This window comes from Phymastichus coffea, unplaced genomic scaffold, assembly GCF_024137745.1.
Source record: "Phymastichus coffea isolate CEN01 unplaced genomic scaffold, Cenicafe_Pcof_1.1 PCOF00137, whole genome shotgun sequence".
Classification (NCBI taxonomy): Eukaryota; Metazoa; Arthropoda; class Insecta; order Hymenoptera; family Eulophidae; genus Phymastichus; species Phymastichus coffea.
Genome location: NW_026706948.1, coordinates 224,580 through 244,305, shown reverse-complemented (window position 1 = coordinate 244,305; position 19,726 = coordinate 224,580). Strand labels below are relative to the sequence as shown.

The window sequence follows — 19,726 nt, the reverse complement described above, 5'->3', positions numbered from 1 at the left end:
GTCATCTAGCGGTTTTTACTATTTTGGCAGAATCAATCAACTTCTTGACAGTTCTTTTCCTTTCTTATAAAATAAAAAAAATAGCATAATTATTATCACTGCTTTGTAATTTGAAAATAAATAGTCAGCATAAGTCGCGATGGGCAGTAATGAGTAAGGGTCGAATGAATAAAAAAACAGCAATTGTTACACATCAACACATATATTTTGCTTTGCAGTATGCATACATACGATAAACAGTACAGTGTAACGCGTTTGTCAAAGTATGGTACACTAGAAAATCGTATTATTCGCTACTGTAGATGCTAAGTAAAATTACGTGGTTTCTTAATTCTTCACTTTTTAATGACCATAGTTATTGCGCTCGTGTGTACAAGAATCATAGAAAAACAAATCGGGTCGTACAAAAGTAGGGAATGACTGCTTATACATTTTACTTCTTTTGCCACATTTGCCATCTCAGCTACTTTCCCTCGTCGTGTCGAGTTAATCCATTTCTTTTTCGGCTTGTTTCTTTTATTTGTTTATAGCTTCGTTTCGTATTTCTTTTTCTCGGGAAGACGTGCCTACTTTGTACGCGCTACGGCCAGAAAAAATGCGACTTTGCATCGGCTTTTTCAAAGTGTGGCTATTAAACCTGTTATACACATATACATATATTCTCGGGGTACGAGTTTGCTTCTTATTTCAACAAATTGTCGAATTCACTGTAGCGTGAATAAAACCAACGGCTCGACAGAATTAAGTAACAAAGAATACAGCTTTTTTATTTGAGTGTAGGTGAGAGCTTTGTTTGCGTGCCTGTGTATCCGCGTCTATCTTTGCCTGTCTCAAAGGAGAGATGCCACGAGGTGAAATTCTAAACGATAAGAGCTGCGCAAACCTGCTGCGAGTCTCACATTTTTCCTGACTTACACGATCGGTTAGGCGAATATACTAACATTCAAGTACATAACTACTGCATTCTTGCTTCTCTTATTTTATTTTGTTTGTCTTTTGTCCTTTTTATTTTATTACTAATTAATTATTAATATCCTTATATTATTCTTGACCTCGTAAAAATGACAACTGTCTCCTCTTCATAGTTATGCCATTGCGTGAAAAAACGAACTTTCAGAGTTTTTATTTTCCTGCGACAACCATACGATTTTATCGCCTTCACGATCAAGACGCATGCATCACCGCTACGCTCGCATGCTCCTCGCACTTTCTTTCACACGCACAGATACGCTTATCAAATCAATCTCTCGTCCATCAAACAGCACTTGCTAAAATTTTTCTTTGCTCTTTACATGTTTACTATTACAAGAGAAATAATAGTCGACGTTATCGTACAAATATTTGTTGAGCAAAGGTAAAGAGAAAAATAATATAAGAAATCAAATTCACAGCATATTGGCATTGGGTAGGAACTACCATAACATTAAGAAAAAGCTACTTGGATTTTATATTTTTATTGTAATGTAGTTTTATTAAAAATTTTATTCAGAGTGTGCATAAATAATGTGCATAACGTGTCGGCGCTTTACAATCAAATTGAGGAAAAAACGGAAAAAAAGAAAAAAAAAACAAAAAACAGGCGCATTAATCGAGAAGTTGTCACGAGCACTCAGGTACGTCATTACTCGACAATTTGTAAATGACGCGCATTAACAAATTTGGCAAAAATCAAGGAGGATTTACATTTGCAGACCTCGTCAAGACGTTACGGAGCTGGCGACAACTTCTCCGCCAATTGACATGCGCTTCTTTTACAATTTTCACGACGCATGCCAAATCCTATTTATTTTTCTTCGCTTCTGTACAAATATATTTACACATACAAAAAGACTTATGCGTCCAGGGCGCGAGTTGTCATCGCAGTTTACATCAATTATTACAAAAACGAAAAATAAAAAAATATTAATTAAGATAGAAAGGAAGTGTTGCCCTGGAAGCGAGCGAAACACACGATTTCCCCCCTTTTTTAAAAACTTTTCAGACGTAGCGAGTGTGTGGTTCCTATATGTCGGGCAATGTTCTTTTTTCATCGGATAAATGAAAAATTAAAAAGCCCTCACTTAAAGTCTAGCGTTAAACTAAAGTGTGAACAAGTTCTCTCCATTTCTTAGTTTACATATCCGAATGAAGATACATATACTTTTTCAATTCGAATTCTTTATTCAGCCAGTAGACATCGTCAAAAACGTAACGGAGTAATTTCGAATCAATTAATTCTTTTGCGGTAAACAAATTCTTTCCTGTCTCAATCATTCGCTTTTTTACAGAGCGTTCCAAGTCGAATAAGTTTATACGGAAATTTCATGTTTGTTCTCGTTTCAGTTTTATATTTTTCATTACAGAAATGAAACGTCGGAAAGCCCTCACTTTAAAGTCTAGCGTTAAACTGAAAATGACGACGCTATTATCTGGGTTGAGGCATTACTTCGGAACTTTCAAATTGAAAAAAAAAATTCCTTCTACGCTTAATTTACTCAACCCATTGACATCGACAAATTTGCGGAACTGTTCAGCGTAGTCTCGTTGATGTATTTAAAAAGCTGATTTTTTATCATTTTTATATTTTTTTTTTGATGACATTTACTAAGATATATATAAAAAATGGGGGGCGGGAGTGTAATGAAGTAAACGAAACGAGATACAAAGCAACGCATGCACGTTACTACCTCGGTCAAAAAGGCGTATCCGAGGACGTTCGTTACGACTTGTGCATTAAACGTAAAGAATATAATTTATTGAAAAACGCAATATAAGATTCTTTTTGTACATTAAAAGATGCTTACTTTCTCAACCATACAAATTACTTCTTTATTGTTTATAATAATATTAAATGTAATAATATATATGTACACATATACACAATGTACAGAACGCCCAAGAACGCTGGGCTAAAATATCCGTCATGTTTAAGTATATAATACAAGAGAAAAGTATAGAAAGAGAAATAAATGAAAAAAAGTAAATTAAAAGCGTCGACATTCGAACAACGCAGACGGAGACGTTTGACTAAGCGTGAAATAAATCGTACTGTAACGCCATTGTAAAAATAAAAAAATCTAGAGCAGTGTTATAATAAAAGTCGTAAAGGATTTTAGAGTCGTAGGAGCGTAGTTGCTTGTCACAAATAACGCTCGGCAAATATACAATGAATATGATGGCGGTATAGCCTAAGTACAAACCCATGATTGGGTATAAATTTTAGTTTTGTTGAAATCGATAACGATTAGTATACCGCCTACATAATTAACTGATTTCTCCTTAATCCCGTCTTTTGTTAATGTTACGTCGTTAATATGTTTTTATTTCGTCGCAAAATGCTGCTTATTACTTAAACTTCGTATCTGTTTTTTTAACTTCCTTTTAGTACTCGTTTCATATTTACAAACCATTCCAGTCGTCAAGTTTGCCAAAGACTGCTGCTCAAAACCGACAATCACTCTTTCAAAAAAAAAAAATAAAATAAAAAATAATTTACGCGATTCTCCAAAATTGACAAACTGATGACGCCTTCGTCGTGCAAAAAAAAGTTCTCTTCTTGGCGTCGTCTTTTGACCTTGCTTAAATACAAAAAAGAAAAAAGAAGTTTCAACGTTAAACGTATCTTTCATCACAGCGCGTCGCATGAAGCCAAATTTAAAACGTCTTCGGCCTGACGTATGTCGGTGTCCAATTAGGACGCCAACTACCATTCCAGTAACACGTCGCTTTGTCGATTAGAATCTATTGAATTTTTTTTTAATTCGTTGGCATTGATGGTTGAACGACCAAAGATAAAACAAACTCGCTGTTGCAAGCCTCCACGGCCCGTTGTCTGCAACAGGCAAGCGCCTTATTCAAAATGATCGCGTTTAGCCGACGTGTCTCGATAACAAGAGCAATGTCGCCTCGCAAAAGAGACGATAAAATTTGATCTTTTCACCAAATTGTGCATCACTTGGATGACATAGCTTAAGTCTCGCGTTCTTTCTTCACTTTGAGGCCAGTACTTGGCGTATCCTCGCCGAGGATTGTCGCTATCTCACCCTGCATAAAAGCCCATGGCACTGAACTGTTAGCCAAGGGACATTTTTCGCCACTTGGGCAGTAGACCTGCAATCACAAGTACAATGTTAGACCAATTACGTTTACGACAACGCTTATTTGCTCATTTATTCAGATATCAAGCTCGATCATTCGTACTGATTGATAAATTACAGGACTTCGTATACTGCGACTTCTGCAATTTGCTTAATGCAAATGAACAATGTCATGTTATATATGATCTTATCATTCGCCAGAGCTATAAAAATGTATTTACTGTAATGCATTTATTAATCTTCTACAGAATTGCAGTACATTTTGTCTATTTGCAAGCTCACTTGTCACGCAAGTGTTGCGGGCGGTCGAAAGTGTAAACAGTGAAACTAACCTCAGTGCCGGCTCCTTGGCGCTTGATACTTTCCCGGCTGCAAGGGAAACAGAATTTATGGTGCGGTACGCTTGGACACTGAACGAAATGAGTATCTTCAAGGCGTTCCTGACACAGGGTGCACTTGAGAGTGGGTGGAGCTACGGCCTCAGCACCTGCTGATTGAGCGACTGCACCCTCGGATGACGTTGTCACAGTTGTCGATGACACGTGTCTTGAGCCGCTCGACCTCCGCCCTGATGAAGCTGCAAAATCACAATGTTCAACATTCATGTCAATTTATTTGCTCTTTCATTTACACAACGAGTTTACATTTAAATACATTATGTACTTTTATTATCGAATTTAAACTTTTACGCATCTTCAATTTAGTATTATGGCATGCATTTAACGCTATAATCCTATCAATTGTTAGTGCAACAAATTTCTTGTTCTAATTATCTTACAAGCTCGCCTCGATACATCATATTAAAATGCAGCTCTAAACAATTTATTGATAGAAAATATAAAAAATATAAAGGAATTGCTCAGATAATCAAATAAAAAATTTGTTCGCCTTGAGACTTTTTCGAGCCAATTTATTCATTTGAAAAAATCAGCTGAAGTTTCAGTGACGTTTAATATCACCCTGTCAAGGCCTAAAAATTGATCGAATGTTACTTACTGTCAAACGAATTGAAAAGTTGTTATTTGATACGCAAAGATAAATACGCAATATGGACCAATATATAACTAATAGGAAAAACTGTGTCTAGAAAGCGTTCTACGATCGAATAGATACGGTAATTACCGGAGCTGTTAGGGCTGTGTTGAGAGCCTCGGGAGGCGCTTCTTTGTTGAACATTAATAGCTGTAGTCGGTGGGCTTCGACTGGTCGGGCTCGGATTGTTCGGTGGCTGAGGCACCGATTCTGGTGATGTCAAGTTATCTGCTACCGACATTAGTGCTGCCATTGGTGATGGTCCCCCTCCAGAACCCTGTAAATAAACAATATTTGATGTTATTAATTGCACAGCAGCATTAACTGGATACAATCGACGAACAACTAATTAATTGCACCGAGATTGTTTGACTTTTGTTAATCACAAGGCATAATCAAGTGATTAATTGCACTCTTCTGGTTGCCACAAAGTAAACTAAAGAAAACGTTTCCTCATAAGAAGAGGACATAGTATTGTTATAAGGAAATTCTTCAGGGAAGAGTTTTTTTCACTTAGTGCATCATTGACGTCATTCGACAGAGACAAAATCAGCAACTCGTGGAGACTTAATACATACGCGTAAACGTACACGTGGCAATAAAATCTCGATAACGATTACATTGTTATCTCTGCACGCACGTGCGCGCGTCTCGAAATTTCAATTTCATTAGCAAAGATTAAAGATCGATGTATAGAAGTAAAGCAACGCTTGACTTTTTTTTCGTTCGCGGAAGGCGCGATAAATTTTGTTTTGCTGCGGCTCGTGAGAATTACGTAACTTGCCTCCTCTTATCGGTAGCGAAAGAAAGAAGAGGGGCGTTTATTTCTTGCATCTCAGCAGCACTATCGTCGTAGCTTATCAGGCATTATACTTACATGGCCAATCATGCGTGTGCCTGTCGTCTCAGCAAAAGCCTTTTGATCCGAACCATTTAGAACCGATTCCACCAAGTGTACACACTGCAGACGGATAACGAATGTATGACTATTGACTGCCGTATCTCGTTCGGTTTTTTCTCTTTGTCTTAACTCGCGCGATACCGACTATCGGTTTACCTACCGAGCTACAGGAAAAGGCGTAAATACTGATAATACCGGAGATAGTGTACGTATATGCAACCGATCGATCGAGTCAACTTCATTATTTTTAATTGGCCCAAAGGTCGAGTCGCTAGTGCTCAAGTTGGCTAACAGCTGACCAAGTCTCCTCTCCAGATTATTTTGCAGCAATTGATCGTTACGAATTCGATGAGATAATTACGTTGATGAATAGAATTCGTTCGCTGATTTTATATAACGTCAGATCGGAGTTGACATTCATTTAGAAGAATTTCACAAATATTAAATACGCTCACTTTTTTCGATTATTTTCTCAAAATGTGCAAAAATCAAACATTCCGATGATATAAAGCTGTTTACTCGGCGTGAGAAGACTTCGGAAGTTTTTTCCTTTTCCTGGTTTCTACAATTGTTTCGTATAAAACCAAAATTAGCCTACGTAAATACGTCGAAGGTTCTCAAGTTTTAAAGCAATACTCTATGACTTTGTATCGGATGTAGCAAATTTTAAGGATACAGCAAAACATCTGAACGTGCTGCTGGCGAAAATTAAACGAAAGATAGTTGACGATAAAAGGCTAAAACTGACCTGATGATGATTGGAGGACTGTCCGTCTTGGGCGGCCTCCTGAACGGATGGCGGGGGTGGCGGTGGTGGACTATTCCTGGGACGCAACGGCGAACCGCCGCCGTTGGTTGCCACATTGGCCGGCGCCAAGGGAATCGATGGTCCAACGTACGCTCCTGCAAAACGAATTAACGTCAATCACTCGTACACACGGATTTACCTTGTCGCTCTCGCTTGAGAGATGGGATTGCCCGTGTTTTGACGTGTCGCTATGAAAAAACAACCACTTTTCCACTTTGGTCGTCGTGTTTTTTTCCTGATTGTAATCGCGTAGTCGTTCGTTTTTCCATATATCGCTTCGTAATCATGTTTCGCTCTCGTTGCACACAAAGCTGAGTCACACGCAACTCTGACTGTTTTGAAAAGCCGTGGTGCAGACTGCTCGTGAGAAAGATGGGGAAAAAATTTTTTAAAAATATATGCGGAGAGCAAATGAAGGTCAACCGACGCACGAAAATAGAGGCTGAAAAAAAGAAAAAGGAAACTAGGACTGCGCGACGCGAGTGCTTTGTTTAGTGGCATTTACAAGTTTACAAAAGGCCGACGACACGAGTGGCATACGAGATAGACATCCAAGTTTCAGCCCGCGAAATAGCGCGAACAGCACGCGGCAGCTGCTTGGCGATTCGCGTCGCGATTCGCTGCATAGCGTTTCGCTCGCTATATGTACACCTATTCTGCCGAAAAAGTCATTGTGCGCTGCTTACCACAAGCACGTGTTTACGATTTTATCATCATCGGTGGGCCGCTTGCACCGGGACGAGAAGTCCTGGAATTCTTAAAACGACGAGCCAGTCGACGACGCGGCGGCAACGGCACATAGACGCTCATCTGATAATATGCTAATTGGGCTTTCATCGGTTTTCATTAGCCCGGGCACGTTTTGATCGACCGACTGAGAAGGAAAAATCACTGCCTCTGCCACGAACGTTACCGTCGTTTGCCGCCCGGTAATCCTAGTGCACGTGCTCAGCCGCCGCCGCCGCCGCCGCCGCCGCCACCATCGCGCTAATAGGGACAACTTTCGATTTCAAGTTTACGAGCTGACTGCAGACTTGATTTCATCATTCGCGCGCGCTCGTTTCCCTCTCCCTGCTTTTTTTCTTTCTGCCTACCTGCAGAAAGATTGTAATCTCCATCCGTGCAGTTTCATTCATATTCACCGGCGACGTGCCTGTGCATTGCAATGCTGACATGCGTATAACTGTACACCGTACACTTTTTATTCGTTGTTTTTCTGCGACACGAGTTTCCTGGGTTGCGCTCATGAAAATCGTTGCGAACTTCTCTGGCAGATGATAATTGGATAATGAATATTCGATCGACATTCAGACTCGGAAGAGCGCCGTTCAAGTGCACGCGGGCTGCCGAGAATTCGAAAAGCCTTCGAAGAATCAACATTGAGGCGCCTCGAAGCCCAAGGAAATTCGCTCGGGCGCACTGCCTTTTCCCGCGCATTCATGACTAAGCCCGCTCAAGCTGGCCAAAGTTGGCTAGAACGAGCGGCGAGCGCGGCGAAATACACAGGCGTTTGCTGTCCGCGTCCGTTACGTAACTGCACAAGCTGCGGCTCGTGAACGTTGGCTCGCCGCGTTATATAGCGCCGGCTCGACGTAATAACGCGGCCGCGTCACGCCAGCGCCGCCGCTAGCTTGGCAAAGGATGCGGGGCGCTTCGCCGATGTCGGTCGCTGCGCGCTTTCAGGGCCGCGCTAGCAGAGCGCGCGATATGAATGAAGCGCGCTCACGGCGCCTCTTCCCATTGCGAGCCGCTCGCTGCTGTATTTTTCGCCGTCGCGAGGCTGACTCACACTGAGTCACGTCGTTTTTATAACAAATGACGAATTGTCGCCGGGACAACGTGCAGGTGTGTTTTGTCGTAAATCAACGAGAGAGAGAGAGAGAGAGAGAGAGAGAGAGAGAGAGAGAGAGAGAGAGAGAGAGAGAGAGACAGATAAAAATGGCTATTAAGCGATGCGGAGTCGGTCGACATACGCGAGCGTACGGAAAGCAGTTGAAGTTAAATTTTGACCTTGGAGGAGTGACGATGCCACATACGCGAACGCCTGTTCGTGGAGAGAAAAGCTGTCTGCAGAAAAATCCTGGGTCAGAGCTTCAATAGCTGGCGCTACACGTATCGATCGTAGCTTCGTTTCGGTGAGATAAGCAGCTGCCGTGACATCGGCAAGCCGAAAAGAGCACGTGGGCCGCGCTGACAGCAGCTGTTCCACTCGCCAGCGCATCAGGTGATGTCCCGTCGGACTGCCTTTCGAGCGGCTTTGTTTTGCCGCTTTGCACGGCGCTGTGCAACGCTGCGTCGTCGACGCGCGACGTTCGCACACAACACATTCGAGTGGCGCGACCGACAGACGCGCGCATCCTGTTTTCGAGAGAACGCAACAAGAGGAAAAGAAGAGGAAGGAGAGTTAGCGCGGCGGCGGCGGCGACAGGACACGTGAGGGGAAGGCGCGAGACTGCACGTGAGTCGGCAACTCATGTCGCAGCTGGCCTCGTCTTTGGTTTTTCGGCGCGGGCGAAACGAAGCTAAGCGCGCTGCATCTACCTAAAGCGCGCTGCATCTACCTAAAGCGCGCCAGCTGCGCCTCGTTGGCTTTCGGCGCTCATTCGCGCGCGTGCCGCGTAGCTTCTGGCGACCGAGTTCTCGAACGAGCAGAGCGTTTGCGCCTCGATTTCAGGAATGAAAGTGAGACGCTCGACGGGCAAACGACCTAACATCGAATAATATTACGTAAGCCTATCGAGATTTCCAAGTTTAATTGTTAGCCGCGCACATTTGGCGCCTTATCTATCCGCGAATAGTACGGCTCGTCAAATAGACGCGAGTTGCGCTGTAGAGATAACAGTATCGCGCAAAATTCCCGCGAGCACGCTAATAAACGGAACGGGCAGAGAGAGAGAGGGAGAGAGAGAGAGAGAAGCGGGCGGGACGCGCTAAAAGCGGCGGCCGTGAATCATCGCCAAGCAAACACACGCGATATCGCGGAGAAGCTCGCACAGCAGCAGCGGGCCAACATGTGACCGGTAGTTTTCCGTGACGGGCGGCGCTGGCCGTGGAACCACGGAAAGCACGCCGGAGAGCTTCCCCGTACCGCGGCATCCAAGGAATACGAAAGCTCCCAGGCCACGCACCTGCCACTCCGCGCCTTTTCACACCTCGTGCTCGAAAGCGAATAGCTCCGAGCGACTTACACAAGCGTTCGTCTGTTTATTCTTGCCCACGTCCATGTGTACACGAATCGCTAGCGAGAGCGACTGTTTATTTTCCCGGCGAACCGATCGCACGACCGTTAACGGACAACGCTTCGCTTTGTTTTTGCCTTGGCAACGCGATCTTACCCGTCCGGAAATTTGCTTCGTTGTTGCCTCGCGCACAGCTATCACGCAGGCGCCCTGTTCTCGCGAGCGCGAACGAGCCGCTCGATCTGTCGTCGCGCCCCCAATCTTTTGCGCGCGTACCGCGCAAACGTCTCCCGTTCGTCTTTGCCGCGTACAGATCTTGCTAGTCTTGGACAAATCAATACGAGCTCGACTTTTAGGGCATCGCGTGGCAAACGTAATAACACTTTCAGAAAAATAGCAGCAGAGAGAGAGAGAGACTGACAGGCGCGCGCACGAGCGCTCTGGCAAACGTTGCTAGCGGTCATGCCCAGTCGTATATATTTAACCGTTCGTCCGATTGAATCACGCAATGAATTCGCTAAAAGAACACATTCAATCTGGAGAGGGAGAAACCAAGAAATATAACGTGACGCACGCTAGCGCCAACGAAAATACAAGAGGGAAGGGGGAGCGGTCACCAACCGAGCGACGGAGATCGGCTGCGTGCCACGACGTCGTAATCAAAGGAACGCGCGAGGATGGGAAGGGACGCCCGAGTACGGAAGGCAACGAGGCAGCCCGACTCTAACGCGCCCAGTTTTGCACGGGAATTGCAATCGAGCGCGCAGCGAGAACAAAGCGACGCGACGACGAAAAAAAAGGCGGCGCGCTAGGTGTGTCCGAAAGAGTGCAGGCGAGTGCTACGGTCGTTGCATTGCCGCGCATCCCGTCGGACGAGCGTAGCGACGCTAAAAAGCCAGCGGCGAACAAGGTCGGACAATGGGACAAGCCCCGACGCGCAGGGGAGCCACGCGGCAAGGTGCACACACCGTGCCAAAAAGCCAGCCGTCGCATGGACGCGAACACTGCGAAGCCATTCATATCCGGCGTTGCTTCATTCAGCTCGCGAGCGCTCGCGGTTGCGGCGGGTGGCGGGCGAGCAGCGGCGGCATCGATCGCAAGCTCTATTTTCATCGTCGTCGCATGCAGCCGAGGCGCTGCGCTGCGGCAATTAGCTTTAAAAATGCAGCCACTCGCAGCGCCCGACCGTCCACCGGCCCGCCCGCCGATCGAACGCCAACAGCTGAAGCTTCGCCGAAGCAGCTGCTTCCGGCGCTGACGCCCGACTCCGCGCTCGTAAACCGATAATCGTGGCGGAGCGACCCAACCCACAGAGCACCGCGTCAACGCAGCTATTCCTCCGGCGCGGGCTCCACTGCTTTCTACGCCAAATTCACGCCGACCGTCCGCGCTCCCGCGAACAATGTATATTTCGGCGACGAGCGTTTCTATTTCAATGGCTTGGGTCTTGCTCGCGCACCACAAGATCGTATACGATCGTTTACATCCCGTGCGAATCTATCGAAAAAATAAGACATAACAATCGAACGTTCCCACTAATAGCCACGCACGCGTTGTTATTGACGTGTCATCAATAGCACATCAGTCGGCAGGCGACTTCCAAATCCGCGTGAACGAATTGCGCGTCTACGAGTCAATACAAGCGGGCAAAGCATGGCGCCGTGTCCGAGAAGGATGGAGGCGCCTGCGCGCGCTCGACTGCACCTCCGGCTATCTTGCGAAAGGCCGCGAAGCTTGCGCAACGCACCTCGCGAGCACGTGCTACGCGCCATGTAGCCGCATGCAGCTTGTTTACTGGTTTCTTCGTGGCCAGCCTCTCCGTGTCTGTCTGTCTGTCTCTGTCTCTCTCTCTCTCTCTCTCTCTCTCTCTCTCTCTCTCTCTCTCTCTCTCTCTCTCTCTCTCTCTCTCTCTCTCTCTCTCTCTCTCTCTCTCTCACTCGCTCGCTCGCTCACTCGTGCCGTTGGGTCATCGGTGATCCGCGTACGCACGCTTAGCTCGATCGCCGAGCTGCGCGCGACACTCGCACTTCGTCGGAGCTCGGCCGCCGAGTCGCGCTGGACGTTGGCGAGCGATATTTTTAGCGGCAGACAAGCCCGGAGAGCGCGCACGAAAGCGGCTCGAGTGCACCAAGATAAAAGATCTCGTTCGATCGACGCCCGGATACCTCCCGCCGCAACGTCGTCGTATCGTCGTCTAGGATCGCGCGACTGCTCCACCAAACAAAGCCCCCGACTCGGAGGAAAGCCCGTCGAATGGCGCTATTTCCAGACGATCGCTACTTTCACGCCCCGTCTGACCCGAAAATAGCAGCCGCTGCTGCGGAATCGAGCAGACGAACGCGCGCGCGCACAGGTCTGCTTCGTAAAGAGAGCGAGTGAGAGAAAGTGAACCAGGACGAGAGCTCCTGGCACGTTATTCTTTCAAGAACGCGCGAGGCCAACTCTTCGGCAGCAGGCCTTCGGCTCGATTGCACATGGACGATTCCGTAGCGGCAAGTTGCACGGGAGTATCACTGACGCGCGCGATGGCGGCCACGTATCGGCTGGCTCAGTGTATTTTGGGGCAGAGTCGGGAGAGCGTCGCACGACGACAAGCGAAGCCAGAGCGAAGAGTCGTTGTGTCGAGGCAAGTGACGGCGAGAGGAGCGTAACAGCTCGCAGAAGCTCTGGCGGGCAAAAGTGGCGACCGTCGATGAAACTGGCTCTCGGCATGACGAAGAGAGGTGAACGGCACTCGAACGCAAAAGCATCGGCGGTAGACGAGCGATCAATGGCAGAGCGGCGACTAATCGAAGGAGAAAAGGGCCAATAACCTCGTAAACTCACGAGCCGATTAGCTCTGCGCGACCAATAAAAGTGTTCGAGCCAAGAGCCGAGTGAATGATTGCAGCAATGGTCCCTCGTGGTCGTCTTTGCAGATTACATAGCTACGGAGAGAATCGGCGCGCTAAGGAGACATACTTCGTAGTACGAGAGTGTGAGAGCAGCGCTCCGATTATTTGGACGAGTGGACCGAAGAGGAAAGCCGTTAGGTCGATCTTCAAACAGGATTCTCGAGGGAGTCCACGGGAGGTACGCGCGCTTCTCTCTTGCATTTGTATTGACGCGAGTCGCACTGTTGGCGGGCCAACGGCCACTTCCAGTTCGATCTCGTGGAATTTTATTGATCAATTAAGAAGCCTCGTTTGCAATGCAAATGTTCTCTTCTGGACCAGTACTAGGAAGAGATGAGAAGTCAGCAAAGACGCATAATAAGCGTTCATGGTTTGGTGATAGAGACCCGCGTGATACGTCGTTGCAGCGGCTAGCGAACAATGGGAAAAGTCGATTTTAACAAGATTACTGTAGGCGCGAAAGCCTGCAATAACGGCCTGATGCAGAGGGACAGCGTTGACTGCAGCGGCCGTCGCTCTATACTACATTGCAGCAGCACCAGCGGCGCGCCCGATGTCCGATGGCTTTTGGAAGATTCAAGCGCTGCTGACTCGGTTCCGAGTCGAATTTGGCCGCGGCGATGCGCAGTGCCGGCCGGGCAGTTCTTCCTTTCCGCGTGCTCCATTTTACCGACACGCCGCATTGCTTATTCGATTACTCTTGCATGGCGAGAGAGCCGCTGCGACTGTCGGTTACGCGGCTCGCGAAAAACGACATCGGCCCATCGATCGATGCACGAACACCGATCACTGGGAAAAAAGCAAGCAGCGTCCACCGCCTCAACGTACAACGAACGCATTATATAGAGCCGAAGAAGGAGGCCAGGCTACAGTTATACATAGTCATACTAGCTGGCTCCACGCGAATATCGCGCCGGCGCAAAAAAAAAAAAAAAAAAAAAAAAAAGAATACTAACGGCTGGCTGAAAGCAGAGCGAGCGAGCGAACGCTCGTGTGCCTCGAGGCGATCCGTGACCGATATTTCCTGCCCCGCCACGAGAATGACCTAAGCCGTCGCCACCGCCGCAGACTCTCTTTATTTTATAATCACTTTTTTCGATTATCGACTACACACAGCTCGTCGCACGCGCTCGCGCCATATGCTAATCGAACGGGCTTGGCTTGGCTAACGGAAAGTTTATTTTAAAAGTCTAATTTTAAAGATGTTTATTAGCCAACTCGAGTCGAAAGAGAAAGAGAGATAGAGAGAGTTTGGAATGAAAAGTTTGGCGCGCGGGCGCACACTCGACGCGTAAGCTCGTGTACGTGTATCGCGCGCTGCACGTCCCACGCCAGCGAAGCACGCATGCGCGAGCGACCTAACGCTGCTCTCGTCGTCGCGTGCACGTCACGAGTGTGTATGCGTGTACGGCGGCGGCTCGGATTTTACTCGGCGCGGCCTCCTCCACCGTTTCATGGCGGCGGCGGCGGCGGCGGCGACGAGCAAGTAGAGCGAGAACGTAACGCGACGGCGGCCCCGCGGAACTCGTTTTCTCGATGCGCACGTGTGCGTCGAGCTGCTTGTTTTGTCGCGCTCCCTTCCTCGCTCTCGCCACCACCACGAACGTACGGCGCGTACGCACGTCCACACGATCGACTGGGACTTGCACAGCGCCCCGGACAATCGCGGCGTGCAAACGTACGCGGTCCTTCCCGAATTGACGACACGTACGAAAGTGAAAATCCAAAGCGCATAGCACGTACGCACAGTCGGCGACGGGCCATTCACCGCTCTAAGTATACCTATATGTATATGCTTGTGGCGAGGCAGTGACGTCACAACAGCGCGAGCAGTAAGCAGCAACGAGCGGCGTCACGATATATCCCTCTCGCTGTGCGCCGTGCAGGCGCGCCAGGAGCCCCCACCAGCCGTCACGTGAGCGCACCACTGGACAAGTGCCACTTTGCCGGCTTTTTATGCGACGTGCATTTCGCGAGCGAGCGACGATACCTTTACGAGGAGAAAACAGCTATAATGCAAGAAGCAACGTACGCCGCAGCCCGTGCTACGTTGCTCTTCCGCTCTTTCTTTTTCTCGTCGAAGACGAGCGAAGGTCACGCAGCCGGAGAGTCACGTCCTCCCCGGGCACGACCGGCCAAGCCTTTAATTTCATTTATTTTCGTACGTTGCCGCAACGCGATGCTACTTGTTTGCTTGCTTGCCCTGCCAGTTCGCGCGCTGAGCGCTTACGCAATCGGCTGGCCACAGCCACCGCGATATTTACATACAAAGGAGGACAAAGTAGTAAAAAAGGGTTAGAAAGAGAGAGAGAGAGGGTGTGAGAGAGAGAGAGAGAGAGAGAGAGAGAGAGGCCGACCGGAGAGCTTAGGAGAAAGAGGCTAGCGCAGTTTCTTGCTTACGAAATTTCAATGTCACGGTCGCTCGCTCTCGCTCAACGCTCGACTATGCTACACGCTGGTGTCGCAATCACGCCGTGACGTAGTTTCGAAAAGTGCTGTTACCTATACCCACGTGTGTCAGTCATGTGTAGTGCTAAACATCTAGTAGCCAATTCTCTTTCGCTCTCTCTCTCTCTCTCTCTCTTTAGCGAGCTAGATACCGTGCGTGCGATTACAAGCCATTCGGCTGTCGCCGATCTTGCGTGATTTCCTTTGCTGCCGCCTTCGATCTAGCCAGACAGAATGGTTTTCAATGACGCGCAGATTAGTCGAGAGTAAAACGCAACTCACATAGATGCGTTAAAATAGTCTTGGAAAAGCTGTCGCTTCAACAGTTACACAATACACGCGAGGTTCGAGAACGTTGACTCGCGGGTGAGCGAAGCCAAGAGCCAGTGCTATTTTTGAGCCTCGAGCTTCGTCGAGCAAAGTATGCGGAGAGCGAAGCCGACAATGAACGTGACGCAGCAGCATGCGAACAAGCGAGGCAGCCGATAAAGCTTATCGAGAGCGAAACTTTGATACATGCGGCGGCGGGTGATCGTCACGGAAAGTTTTCGTACCGCGCAGCGAAACACAACTGCGGTATAAAAGACACGAAGGAGCGAGCTGCGAGAGCGAAACAATAAGCACGCGAGAAAAGGTGGCGACACAGCATCCCACGTGCGCGTGCGTGTGTCCTGCGAGAACTCACCGTTGGTTTTGAAGGTGGTGGCGGTTTCGAAGCTGGGCGCACGGATGGGATGCTTGTCCTTGGAACGGTCGACGTAGCTAACAGCCAAGCTGACCGCCGGCAGGGACTCCCCTCGAGTAAGCGGCGGTCGCACGCTGTGCTGCTCTTCGAGAGTGAGCCGCTTGCCAGCCTCAGGGTGGTCATCCTCGTCAATGGCCGAAATGCCACGCTTTAGCTGGCCGATGCTAGCTCTGCTGTGGCCTAAGCCCACGTGGTGCGCGGCCACCGCGTTCAGATGTGCCGACGACATGCGCTGCACCTGGCCGCTCGAGCGTAGCCCGTTGGCCAACTCGTGGCCGTCTTCGTGGGACTGGTGCTGGGACTGGTGCTGGCGTGCCGCCGACAACTGCTGCTGCTGTTGGGCAGCCTGCTGCTGTTGCTGACGCTGGGAGCCCGAGTTGACTGCTGCAGCCGCCGCAGCGGCGGCGAACTCGCCGATGGAGTTGCGATGATGCAGCTGAGTGTAGCCTGCGGCGATATGGTGACGCGAATGACCCTGAGCTGCGGCAGCGGCAGCGGCGGCAGCGTTCTGCATCGGTAGTACGGCCTCGAGGCCCGAACCGTTGTGCTCAGTGTGCGAGCTAGTGCGGTAGCCCTTGGCACTCGGCGAGGGCCGCGAGTCTGTCTGAAAGCCGTGGGCCTTCTTCAGCTGCTTGGCCGACTCGAGCACCAGGTCGATGCGGTCGGCGCCCTCGTAATTGACGCAGCCGCGACAAACCGGCTCCGAGAAGTCCATTATCATGGCCCACGGCATGCGCGGCAGATCGCACAAGTAGCACTGTGTGCGTTTTCCCATCATCTTGCACTCACTGGGGCAATATCTGAACAGCGAGATATGGATAACGCGCTTCACACGTCTGCTCCTTGAATTTTGCACCCCGACACACCACTGACGCGAAAATCAATCGCTGAACTGCTGCTGCTTCGCCCCTGCCATTGTGGCCGAGCGTATCAGCGTTACATCAGGATTGGTCTACACACTCACTCACACTGTTTTCGTTTCTCTGCAACTCTGTCGAGAGCGAGTCGTAGCACTCTATTGTAATACTATCGACCGCGATAGAGAAACGACGAGAGAGAGACACCCGGAGAGGAATATAGAGAGACAGGCAGAAAGAGAGAAAAAATGGTTTACAGAGGGGGATGCATGTACGTACGTAGGTTGCACTTTGAATTGAATGACGGATTACGCGCGTCACGTCTTTACTCCAACGAGTAGTACAGGGCACAGGCTGCGAGCGACTGACCGGCGGCGGCGGCGGCTGCCGAGCTGCCTGCTCTACGGCGGCTCCGCGCCAAAGTAGGGGGGGTAACATCACTCCGTCTCTCTCTCTCTCTCTCTCTCTCTCTCTCTCTCTCTTTTCGCGTTTCACGGCGACGGCGCGCGAGAGAAGGTCGAGAGCTGGCAACGTCGCGCTACTAGCAACTCTCCAGCCGTCTGTCTTTTTTTATTTTACATTCCTCGTGCACGCGCGAAATTTCGCCGTATTTTTAGCGGCAAATGTCATCTTTGGCTCGTTTTCAGGCAAAACCAGCCAAGGCAATGGGCACATATTGGGGTTGAAAAATAATAATCAACACTTCGGGGGGCGGGAGAGAAAAGCGCGCTTAACGGTAACGATAAGAAGCAAGTCGGCCTCTCTCTTTCTCGTTCTTTCTGTTTCTGCCTGCGTGCTGCAGTGAAGAGATAAGTAAGGTGAAGAAGTGAGAGAGGTGGCAACGTGTTTCCGAGAGACGAACGCCCGAGAATGCGGCTCGCGCTAGCAGCGGTAAGTGGGTCTACGGGTGTCGGCTGACTCTCTCGCTCTCTCTCTCTCTCACTCCCTCTCTCTCTCTCTCTCTCTCTCTCACTACCTCTCTCTCCCTCTCTCTCTTTCTCTCGCTCGCACAACTCGCTCACACACATCGCATACAGCAGCGGCGCAGCAACATATAGAGAGTATTTGGCGAGGCGAGGGTCGGGCAATCGGCAAGTGTGGCGTCACAGAGAGCGCGCACTAGTCACTACGTCACGAACGCGCCAAACGCATGCGCTACCGACTCGACACGGTCACGCTTCTTTTTGGAGCGTTGCTTGTGCCTTTTTTCGCGGCTCTCTGTTCACTCGTGTCATACCATTTTACACCGTGCGCTGTGTGGGAAAACGAAAGATGCGAGGTCGTGCTCCCGAACACATATGTAGGTAACATCGCATGAGCATAGATTCTGTATAAATATTGCCCCCAAATTATGGTCGGTTTACACTTTAACAAAGCTTTGTTATTGGCTCAGTGTCCTCTCTGTCGCCGTTCCTGCACTTTCGTTTGTTTTCTTTTCCATTTTCTCTTTCTCGAAAGAAAAAGATTCTTGGAAATTTTCACACGAAAACTTTGAGATTCTCGTGAAAAGAACTACAACATTAGTAGGAAGAATGGCTTCCGCAGCAAAACATGAAATCACAGTTGGTCGAGAAATTCAAATGAAAATAAAAGTCGATGAACTGTTATATGCTCTGGAAAATGATTTAGCAGCAAAGAGTAGAAAATCAATAAGTCCGCGTGTGGTCCATTGGAAAAAAGAGAGAAAAGAACGCATAAAACAGAACGAATAGTAGTGGAAAGCAGAGTGTCGCGACCCCGAGTGTAATAAAAAAAGCTCGATCGGGTGTGTGCGTGCACTGGTATAGATATAGAGCTTGGTGAAAGCGAAGTAGAGGGTGAGAAGGGAAGACGTAGCAGTATCGTGGCGGCGAACACGTACGCGCGGGCGCGTGGAATCAGCCAATGACCGAGGCGAGGGCGCATCTCCTCCGCGCCGCCAGCGAGAACTATAATTCAACCCGCCGCTAACACTGCGTAAACAGAAAGCTAGCGAGGTGGAGGGGGAGGAAGAGGTGCCGGCTGCTGCTGCTGCTCCTCTTGCTTACGAGCACTCGATGCTCAATTGATTTAGGGCTTACGTTTTCCCGTTATATTGTCGCTTGATATTGAACTTATACTCTCACGAATGTATACATATAAGAATTGCTTTGTTTTATTTCGTACAACGAATTTTGATGTTCATTTAATGCTTGTTTACCAACGATAATATGTTATTGTTGAAAAAGTAAACCTCATTAAAAAGCTATAGGAATCACAATGCGGGAATTTTAGCGGAAGCTATCGATTCAATGAAACGGATGTTATTATAAAACATGAATATGCATCCTCATTTCCGAAAGACCAATCGTCTCAAAGCAGATAGCTGTCACTGCTTGTATGTGATGTTTTATTTACACATTATATCTTTGCCTCACTTGTAGCACGCTTAATCTTGAAATTATATGATGTATACGGCGAAAAACTGCTTTGTTTTTATATAAGCTGTAATTTTCATGTGATATTCGTATGTACACAATAAAAGCTATTGTCATGATACTGTTTTTATCTTAAAGTACTCTAATTTTTAACTACGAACCCCATAACGTCACCGTTTAATGTTTTTGTTTTAAAAATAGTTTTTCGTTATGAAATTTGTGCATAAACCAGAAGAAATCTCTTGTACGCAGGTACTATAGACAGATATTACACAACAATAAAGAAAATATACTGTTTAGGAGGATTAACTCCAGAAATACACCAATGAAATAAATCATCATCACGGAAATCTGTCGTGAAATCTCCTGAATGCTTATTTGTTTGTCTCA

At 48.1% G+C, this 19,726-nt stretch overlaps 2 protein-coding genes across 4 annotated transcripts in view; both read right to left on the bottom strand.

The window, feature by feature from the left end:
- The window catches only part of LOC131671895 (uncharacterized), a 66,233-nt gene that overhangs the window by 4,726 nt on the left and 41,781 nt on the right, over nt 1–19,726 (bottom strand). The gene's annotated exons all lie outside the window — the stretch shown is intronic.
- Nucleotides 313–17,318, bottom strand: LOC131671896 (probable E3 ubiquitin-protein ligase IRF2BPL). Of its 2 annotated transcripts, XM_058948684.1 has the most exons (6): nt 16,024–17,318; nt 6,758–6,912; nt 5,986–6,069; nt 5,199–5,385; nt 4,409–4,653; nt 313–4,089 (listed from the first exon to the last, which is right to left on the bottom strand). In XM_058948684.1, the coding sequence occupies exons 1-6, from the start codon at nt 16,859–16,861 to the stop codon at nt 3,949–3,951; spliced, it is 1,650 nt and encodes a 549-aa protein (XP_058804667.1). In that variant the 5' UTR covers nt 16,862–17,318; the 3' UTR covers nt 313–3,948. The 2 variants fall into 2 exon arrangements, with proteins under 2 accessions (XP_058804667.1, XP_058804668.1); XM_058948685.1 differs by lacking the exon at nt 5,986–6,069 and having other exon boundaries at nt 16,024–17,317.